This window comes from Lathyrus oleraceus, chromosome 7, assembly GCF_024323335.1.
Source record: "Lathyrus oleraceus cultivar Zhongwan6 chromosome 7, CAAS_Psat_ZW6_1.0, whole genome shotgun sequence".
NCBI classification, from domain to species: Eukaryota; Viridiplantae; Streptophyta; class Magnoliopsida; order Fabales; family Fabaceae; genus Lathyrus; species Lathyrus oleraceus.
The window spans coordinates 148,459,061-148,469,398 of record NC_066585.1 but is presented as its reverse complement, the minus strand read 5'-3'; the positions used below and the strand labels follow the sequence as shown (position 1 = coordinate 148,469,398).

The 10,338-nt window shown below is 37.3% G+C and overlaps 1 protein-coding gene across 1 annotated transcript; it reads right to left on the bottom strand.

Moving 5' to 3' along the window:
- Positions 1-1,462: 1,462 nt before the first annotated feature.
- LOC127102512 (uncharacterized) lies at positions 1,463-5,844 on the bottom strand. Its single transcript, XM_051039876.1, has 6 exons — positions 5,803-5,844; positions 3,941-4,045; positions 3,183-3,487; positions 2,786-2,882; positions 2,492-2,575; positions 1,463-1,786 (listed from the first exon to the last, which is right to left on the bottom strand). The coding sequence occupies exons 1-6, from the start codon at positions 5,842-5,844 to the stop codon at positions 1,463-1,465; spliced, it is 957 nt and encodes a 318-aa protein (XP_050895833.1).
- Positions 5,845-10,338: the final 4,494 nt, after the last annotated feature.

The window sequence follows — 10,338 nt, the reverse complement described above, 5'->3', positions numbered from 1 at the left end:
AAGAAATAATTTGCCTTAGTGTGTGTAATAATGCAGTGATATTCGAAGATAACTTACACAAATTCTGAGAGATAAAGACATATCTGAATTATCTCTCATGATGAATCTTGTGTTTGGCCTTTTCTACTCTCACCATGTTGGGTAAAGCTAACAAAATCCTTAATACCTCTAGTGTGATGCAACTTCCCTCTTAATTTGGGATGCACAGGGTTCCTCTGTTAGTCGAGCTCAAAAAAGTTGCGTCCAATCATCTTCAGAAGTATCAACATTTTTTGGGGGTGACTCCACCGAAAGCAACCAAGCATTTCGTATGAATGACTCTTTTCATCCATTATTACTAACATTCTTCACTTATTCAAGCACTGAAACCAAGAAATTGTACTACTTGAATCACTTAAACAAAAGATAAGGAACGGAAACAACCAAAACAAACAACAAATATAGTAAAAATAAAATAGTAAACCTCCCCAAAACCTGAACTCGACATTATCCTCAATGTTTTAGAACAAGAGAGAGAGAAGGGTGACTCACAAATCCCTTATTGAGAAGGTGGGGGGAAATGCAACATCAACTGCTGTATTATGGATTGCATATCCTCCAATATGGCCCCTTTCCGAATTTGCTCCACCCCTTGCCTTGTTTGCTCGGCTCTTAAGTCTCTGAGCTCATCTTGCATTCGCATCCACTGGTCCTGATCCATGATGAATAACCTGGTACCTTGTTGGGTCGGATCCTGACTTGGAGGTATAAATTGCTGTTGGAAAGTGGCATCTTCCTCCATGGTGTCACCTGCAACAAAATCATCAATATTGTGGTTGTCCTCTTCTTCGGGGATGATACTTGCATACAACCAGTTAGAGCGATCAATAATACTTACTGTGCTTTGGTAAGGTAGTTTAAGGACAAATCGGCCACGACTCATCAGTGAGTAATTGTTATTCGTAACAGCAATATCCCTTGGTGAATGAGGGACTCCATATCAATTTTAGCTTTACCTGTAACATGAATATCATAGGAAAAATTGAGGTCATATTTGAGATGCTCTGCAATTTGGGTAATCGTACCCCCACGAAAATGCCTCTGGTGGGTGCACGAGCAATTCTGCCCAAATAATTAGCCGTGAATGCAGCAACATTAATGATCTCATTATTTGCCATCGCATGCAGGAAGAATAATTCCCTATGAGTGGCCACCCCGGTACTATCACCTCTACCAAAAAGAGTGTACGCAAGGCCTTTTTAGGCGTACCGAAAATAGGATTTTAGAATAAGCGATGCCTTGGCGGTTGCAGAACCGTGCCTTGGACTACCTGTAATGTCAGACCAAAAATGTTTCACCGGGAAGTCATTAGGAACATCTCCAGGCCCGTAAATGGAAAATTTTAGGATGTTTCCGAGTTCCTCCATAGATAACTCATGATTTTCATTAAATGGGAAAAATTTGAGGGTACCAGAGTACTACCTCACATTTCCAAGCCATTTTCTCTGTAACTGAAAATCAAGCTCAAAAATTCAAGAGTAATATGCTCAAAAGTTGGTGCTTCAAAATGCATAAACTCTAATAAGCCTATCACATGAAACATCCGATCAACCTTAGATTTCAAACCTAAATCAGTTAAGGTTCGTTCACACATATACCTGGTTGGCGTGATTTTCCGCCGAGCGAGTACTGAATACCTTTTTGCTTGACCCTCGTCTTCAAAGACAATGTTGTGAGGGTTAGATGTACGAGTACTGTGCTTTCGTGTTCTAGAGGATTCTGCTACATTTGTTCTCTTTGGAGGCATCTTGAAAATTGACAATTTATAATGTGAGCTTCGGAGAATTTAGTACCCAAAATAATAATTAGTAGGGAATTTTACGAAGGTTTTATGAATGGTGCTTGAGGTTTGAAATGGCTATTTGGATAAAGGTGGGGGATTTAGGTGATGATGATAATGGAGTTCTTGGTAATTCTTGAGAAAAAATGGAGGTAGGAGATGAATATGAAGGGATTTGATGGAGAGAGAAAAAGTAAATGGTAAAGATTTATGTGTTTATTGGGGTTTGGTGGATTTGATGAGATTTTATTGGGTAATGAATGATAAATGGGCCCAAGGTGAGAGAAATTGGAGGGTTGAATGAATTTTAAAAGTTTTTTCAAAAAATCGGAATTTTCCCCCGCAGGACCTACTACGGGCGCCCGTAGTCGGTTTCTGTTTTGCCAAAAAAATTTAGGGCCTTGCCTGCTACGGGTCGTAGCATCTGCTACGGGGTCCGTAGTAGGTTTCTGTCTTAGCCAGAATTTTGAGGGTCCCGTCTACTATGGACCGTAGCATCTGCTACGGGCGCCCGTAGTGGATTTCTGTTTTCCTTGCTTTTGAGTGGTTTTCGAGGGTTCTTGATATGGCCTGCTATGAGTCGTAGCAACTACTATGGGCACCCATAGTAGGCCTCTGATTCTTCCTTCAACTCTTGTTTTTCTTAATTGTGTGGCTTTTTATTCCGGGTACCATTCTCTGTATCGACTTTTCTTCAATTTTTTCTGAATGTATTTCCTTTTTCCCTCCCGTGTGAAGAGACTGCATATCACCTGACTAAAAAAACCAAAAAAAACAACAAAAACAAAATAACTTAGTAATTAAAAGTGTGGGTTACCTCCCACGCAGCGCTTCATTTAATATCGCATGGCTCGACGGTTCACCATATTATCCGTGTAGACGAACATCCTCTCCTAGGCCAATTACTTGCCCTTGGTGATAAGGCTTAACTCTCTACTCATTGACGTTATAAGTATCCCCATTCACCTGATTCTTCAATTCTATTTCACCGTGAGGTAATACTTTATTAACAACAAATGGTCCTGACCATCTAGACTTCAATTTCCCAGGAAATAGTTTCAACCTGGAATTAAACAAGAGAACCAGTTATCCTTCCCAAAATTCCTTCCTTTGAATCTTTCGATCATGCCATTTTTTTGTTTGTTCTTTATACAGTTTGGCATTCTCATAAGCTTAATTCCTAAATTCTTCCAACTCATGGAGTTTAAGGATTATGGAACCTCCCTCTTTGGAAAGATCATAATTCAGAAATTTTGAGGCCCACAATGCTTTGTGCTCCAACTCTAAAGGCAAATGACAAGCTTTTCTGTAAACTAACTAATATGGAGACATACCTATTGAAGTTTTGTATGCGGTTATGTACGCCCATAATGCATCATCCAACTTGGTTGCCCAATCCTTCTTGGAAGAGTTTACAGTCTTTTCTAGAATTTGCTTGAGTTGTCTATTAAAAACTTCCACTTGTCCACTAGTCTGAGGATGGTAGGGACTGGCAATTTTGTGTTTCACATTGTACTTCTTGAGCAGGTTTTCTATGAGGCGATTTACAAAATGTGTTCCTTCATCGCTGATTAATGCCCTCGGTACTCCAAACCTCACAAAGATGTTAGCCTGTAGAAAGTTAACCACCACTTTATCGTCATTTGTGGACAAGGCCGCCGCTTCTACCTATTTCGACACATAATCCACCGCTACCAAAATACAATTTTTTCCAAACGACGGTGGAAATGGTCCCATAAAATCTATGCCCCATACATCAAATAACTCTACTTCCAACATGGGTTTCTGAGGCATCTGATTTCTATTTGAAATGTTACCCGTTCTCTGACATCTGTCACATTCCTAAACTATATAGTGGGTATCCTTGAAAAGTTTAGGCCAGTACAACCCAGATTGGAGGAATTTTGGTGTTGTCCTATCCCCACTAAAATTTCCTCCATATTCTGAGTCATGACATGCTTTTAGGACGTCATGACGTTCTTTCTCCAGAACACATCTTTGAACTAGCTCGTCTGTCCCCTTCTTGTATAGGAATAGGTTATGCCACAAATATAACCTGCAATCATGCAAAACCTTTTTCTTTTTGTTATAATCAAAATCCTCATGGATTACACCACTTACCAAATGATTCACATAGTTTGCGAACCATGGGATACCAGTAATAGCTAAGAGGAGTTCATCAGCAAACTCATCCTTAATAGGATGTTTCTCTTCAGTCTCTTTAATCTGGGACATCCGAGATAAGTGATCAGCAATAGTGTTTTCACACCCCTCTTTGTCTCGGATTTCCAGATCAAACTCCTGAAGGAGTAGGATCCATCTCAGAAGCCTTGGTTTTGGTTCCTGCTTAGCAAACAAATACTTCAAAGCAGCATGGTCAGTATAAACAATTACTTTAGATCCTAACAAGTATGACCTGAACTTGTCAAAAGCATAAACCACTTCTAGCACCTCTTTCTCAGTAGTTGCATAATTTTTCTGAGAAGGATTTAAGACATGACTCGCATAATAAATCACATGTAACAGCTTATCTCTTCGCTATCCTAATACTGCCCCTATTGCAATGTCACTAGCATCACACATGATTTTGAATGGCAGAGACCAATCGGTGGCAATCACTACTAATGCTGACACTAACTTAATCTTTAATATTTCAAAAGCATTGGAACATTCTTTATCAAACACGAAAGACTTGTCTTTCACAAGCAAACTAGTCAACAATTTGACTATTTTAGAGAAGTCTCTTATGAACCTGCGATAAAAACCTGCATGTCCCAAGAAACTTCTGATGCTCTTCTCATTCATGGGAGGTAGGAGATTTGATATTACCTCCACTTTCACTTTGTCAACTTCTATTCCCCTCTGGGAAATTTTGTGCCCTAAGACTATGCTTTCACACACCATAAAATGACATTTCTCCCAATTGAGAATCATGTTGGTCTGTTGGCATCTTTCTAATACAAGAGACAAGTTAGTTAAACAGTTATCAAAAGAAGAACCGAAAATAGAAAAATCATCCATGAACACTTCCATATGCTTTTCAAGCATGTCAGCGAAAATGGATGTCATACACCTCTGAAATGTAGCGGGTGCATTGCATAACCCAAATGGCATCCTTCTATAAGCAAAGATACCACACGTGAACTCTGCCTTCTCTTGATATTCGGAGCAACAACGATCTGATTATATCCCGAATATTCATCCAGGAAACAATAGTAGTCATGAATAGTCAACCTTTCCAACATTTGATCAATGAATGGGAGAGGAAAATGGTCTTTTCTTGTTGCAATGTTCAACCTTCTGTAATCGATGCAAACTCTCCAACCTGTGACAGTTCTTGTGGGAATCAACTCATTTTTTTCATTCATGATGACAGTTGTTCCCCCCTTCTTAGGTACTACATGTACGAGACTCACCCATGAGCTATCAGATATAGGGTAAATAAGACCCACATCCAACAACTTCATAACTTCTTTGCGAACAACTTCTTTCGTCGCGGGATTAAGTCTCCTTCATGGTTGGGTAACTGGCTTGTGATCATCCTCCATCAGTATCTTGTGCATGCAAACTGTTGGGCTAATACCTTTCAAATCTTCAATTGCCTATCCAATAACACTCTTGTGCTTTTTAAGTACTTGGATGAATTTTTCTTCTTGGAAACTTTTGAGACTAGAATTTATGATAGCTGGGCATTTCTCTTCAGTGTCAAGAAAAACATATTTGAGATGCCCCGATAGTTTTTTCAACTTTGTACCCTTCTTGAGTTCTTGCTTTTCTTCTCCGGGTTGTGGTGGTCTTAAATCTTCCCACTGGCGTGGTTTGGATCTAATTCACCGAGGTTGTGCTTCCATCATGGCTAGCACTTCGTATTTTGTCTCATCCTTCTCTTTATCATTTTTGAAAATTGACAGGCTCAAGACTCATTCCAAAGGTAACTGTGGTGTCTTCATTGGACTGCCCTAAGCAATCACTTGATATATTACCTCTATAGTATGGCTGGTACCAACATCATCTTTATATTTCATAGTTTCGGACATCAATCTTCAATTCTTTATCATAGACTTTTAGAGTCATCGTTCCTTCTTCTATATCTATCATACATCTTCCCGTATCTAGAAATTGTCTGCCTAAAATGAGAGGAATCTTTTCATCTTCAGGCATTTCAAGAATCACAAAGTCTACTGGGAAGACAAATTTGTCTATCTCCACCAGAACATCTTCTACCACTCCATAGGGCCCCTTAACTGAGTGATCTGCAAACTGTAGTGTCATCCTAGTGTCTTAAATCGTGCTAATACCCAATTTTTTAGAAATAGATAAAGGCATGAAACTGACACTAGCTCCCAAATCAATAAGCGCTTTTTTGAAAGTTATACTTCCTATAGTGCAAGTAATAGTAACTGATTCTCTATCCTTCTTCGTCACTGGTATCTTCATCCCTTGCAAAATAGCACTATAGGTTTTGGTTAAAAGAACAGGCTCAGTGTTGGTGGGACGCTTCTTTGAGACGATGTATTTTATGAATTTGGCGTATAAGGGCATTAGCTCCAAGGCCTTAGAGAATGGAATGTTAATCTCAAGTTTCTTGAATATCTCCAAGAATTTCTCGAAAATTTTCTCATTCTTATTCTTCTTCTTTGTCCCTTGAGGATATGGGAGTCTGATGGTTGGTTTAGGGTCTTTTTTTATTATCTTCCTCCACAACTGGTAATACAACAACCTCTTTTTGTTTTTTCTCATGGTCTCTTATTTCTAAATCGACTTCTAGCAACTCATCCTTTTCCACCTATTTATTATCATAATTCTCAGCAAACTTACCACTTCTGGTTACAACAACACTCACATTATTATGTTCTCTTGGATTTATCACAGTTCCACTAGGTAGTGTACCAGGTGCTTGGGAACCGGCTAGTTATTCTTCTATTTTCCCCATTTGTACTTCAAGATTTATTGTAGAAGACGTGGTGTTTCTCTTATTATCTCTGGTCTCTTATTGGAATTGAATATTATGAGCTACCATCTTTTCAATGGCAATTTCCCAATCTGCTTTCTTGGGAGCTTGTTGTTGTTGTGATTATTGAAATTGATTATGGTATTGACTTTGACCATGTTGTTGAACATTCCCTTTCTAATCTTTCCAGGAGAAGTTATGATGATTCTTCCACCCTGGATTATATGTGTTAGAGTAAGGGTTGTTCTACCTCAAAAATTTTATCTCCTCTATTTTCTTTGAAGTTGCAACACGGTATGCAGTCGAATGAGGTCCTCCACAAATTTCACAACTTACATTCTAGACTGGCTGAATTTGAGCTACCTGTTGTGTACCAATATTCATGGCCTTGAGTTTTTTCTCTACTTTTGCAGCAATTATGTCTTCTATCCTTATTTTATTTGTTTCAAGCTTCAGATCAATTACTCTTTTAGATTTGCTTGAACACCTATCATATAACACCAAATGCTCATTTACAGTTATTGCCTCATTGATCTTTTCAATACTTGTGGCTGTTGAAAAGTTTGATGAGCCACCGGCTGTTGTATCAATCAATTATTTTATTTTCAATCGAAGACCATTGACAAACATCTGCATTTGCTCCGTATGATCCAAATTGTGTGTTGAACAAGCAACAAGTAACCTCTTGAATCTTTTGTATGAATCACCAAGTGATTCACCTTCTTTTGGTTTGAAGTTCATGATGTCTTATCTTTTCCTGAGGAAAAATGAAGCTGGAAAATACTCATTCAGAAAAATTGGTTTCCATTTGTTCCCAGGTGGTAATACTCCCAGCAGGTAATGAGTAAAACCATTCTTCTTCATCTTCAGATAGGGTAAAAGGAAACATTCGTAGTTTATTTGCTTATTCAGTGTGCCCATCTATCTTTAGAGTGGTGCTCATAGTCAGAAACCTTTGTAAATGCTTATTTGCATCTTTGTTGAGTTTTCCCAAAAAAGGTCTCCTCTCAAGTTGATTAATATTGGTGGGATACAGCTGAAAGTTTGGTACATTCACCAGTTGGTTCACAATTGTTAGCCTCCCACCCAGTGCATTTGTCATCCCATAGTCACATAATAGTCTTTCAGAGTCTTGCACACAAAGTTCTTTCGATTTCTGCGTTAAAAGGAAACTCAACTGAGGCCTTACCTCGCATAAAAATATCATAAACAAATTAATTGATAAATATCGAAATAAATGAAATGACATAAATTTAATTTTAGTTGCAGAGCAACAAAATTTTAACTGAATTAAATTGAACTCTATATTTTGGCAGTCCCCGGCAATGGCGCCAAAAATTTGATCAGAAAATAACAAGTGTGCTATTTTGCCTTTGTAGTAATAATAAGGAAAGTTCCTCGAATGTCGATCTCAAGGACTGCTTGAAAATATTGAGTTCTAATTGTTGTTCAATTAAACAAAAACAAATGTTTTGAATTTTTGATGTGAATATATGTAATACCCCAAAATTTACCCTTCATTTTTCCTGGAAGCATGGGATTATGTTTTACGCTTCATTAGCGTCATATTAGGTCATACTCATTGCATACTGCATTAGTGACATGGAGATCAGGTTTTGATCGATCACTCCTTAACAGAAGGAGCCCACACAAAGCAAGATTGAGAATTGGACTTTATTTTCTAAGTATACAAGTCTCAAGGGTCTCATGGGGGTCCAGGTATCTTATTATGGTCCTCAGTTCATCAGTGAAGGATTCAAAGCTATCAGAATGTTAATCTGAATTTAATCAGAAATTAGGGTTTCATGGCTACCTGCAACAGGAAATGTTTGGTTGGAAGTAGAGGAGCTCATCCATGTCATGATTAGAGAGGCATCTTGGCCTAGGAAGATTCACAATTATCTCAGAAAGATCCATTGGCAATTAGTGCAATCAGTTCCTGATCATTTTGCCCTAAAACTAGGGTTTGGTATAAAATTAGTTTATTTCTGATTCTTTGGGTGAAACTCTTTTCCATGGACCTCCATATGTCCACATGGGTCTACATACAAAAAATCAGCTCTTTATTTGAGCTAGAAGCGCTTCAATTGATTAATGGAATCGGGAATCAGACAGTTTGGGAAAAGTCAACTGTGGGGCCAGAAAAGTCAACTCCTAACATTTTGAAAGTGGAATCTCAAAATCCATGCCTAGGAGATCCTACATGTGAAATTTGATCAAGTTTGGATCATGGATTCATCATTTAATCAGGAATTGGAAAAGTTACTTAATTTGGAAATGGTTGACTTTCCATTTACGGCAAGTTTTCATGATCGTTGCACTCACTTTAAGCCCATTTTACATCAAGGTAAAAGCTCCATTTGAAATTTTCTCCAACATTAAAGTTGTTCCTATTGTTACAAGCTTTCTAGAGATTAAAGTTTTCTCCATTTGGATTAGAATTGAGAAAGTTATGCTTAGTCAAAGCGAGACATTTTTTTAGGACACTTAGAAAAATTTTTAAGTCCAAAATCTTCAAAATTTGTCAAGACTTCTTGGCCAGTTTTCTTGCACTTCAAGGCATTATTTGAAAATAATTTCTTCACAACAATTTTACCTTGCCATGTCCTCTTTCACATCCTTTTGGAAGCATCTCATTTGGATCCATGGTTTGAGAGATACATTCATTTAAAGTGGGCATCATGACTTGATTTTCTAGGCAGATTTTGGGCCTGGCTGACCCAATCAGATTTTCTAAGCATGCTGCACAAATCAGTCACGTTTTTTTACCTCTTTTGGCCATGCATTGTACATCCATTCACTTAAGTTTGGCCCAAAATAACAACATTTTACACCTCACTTCACCCTTTTATTCTTATGGATAAATCGCTTATTAAAAAGCCCATGAGAACACCTAATCCACCCTATTTAAGAAGCTGAAACCCTAACCCTAAAGGAGCATTGGAATTTCGTGGCAAGGAGGCAAAGCTTCATCACATATCATATTCCATTCCACTTCTATTGTCCATTAGGTAGTCATCTCTTCCATGGCAATGTTTTGACATATCTATGATTGCTTACCATGTTCATCACCATTAATCCTTCCATTTTCATATTTCTTTTTCTTATTTAAAATATTTTCTTCGTCCATAAAATTAACCAAAAATATTTTTCACTTTTCTTAACGTTTTATTTAATTCTATATAATTTTTATTTTCGTATTTTTTTTAATATTAATATTTTTTTAATTATTTATTCTAACTAGTCCATTTTAGCACACTTTTTTTTATTGATTTTATTTTTATGACTTAAAATTATTGTTAGCATTTGATTTTTGGGATGAAGGTTGACCACCGTCTCATGGTCAACCTGACCTTTTCTTGGAATTTTATTTCAAATTTTCAATTTATTTTGGATTTATTTTTGACCTAGTTTGGTTGGTTGACTTTTAATTTAACCTCTGTTTTATTTTAATTAATTTATGTACCAATTTTCGTTATTTTAAAAATCTTTTGGGGGGATTATGATGTCGTGACCCTACCTTATTTATTTTAATTTTTCATAAATTTCTTGATTAATTTACTATTTA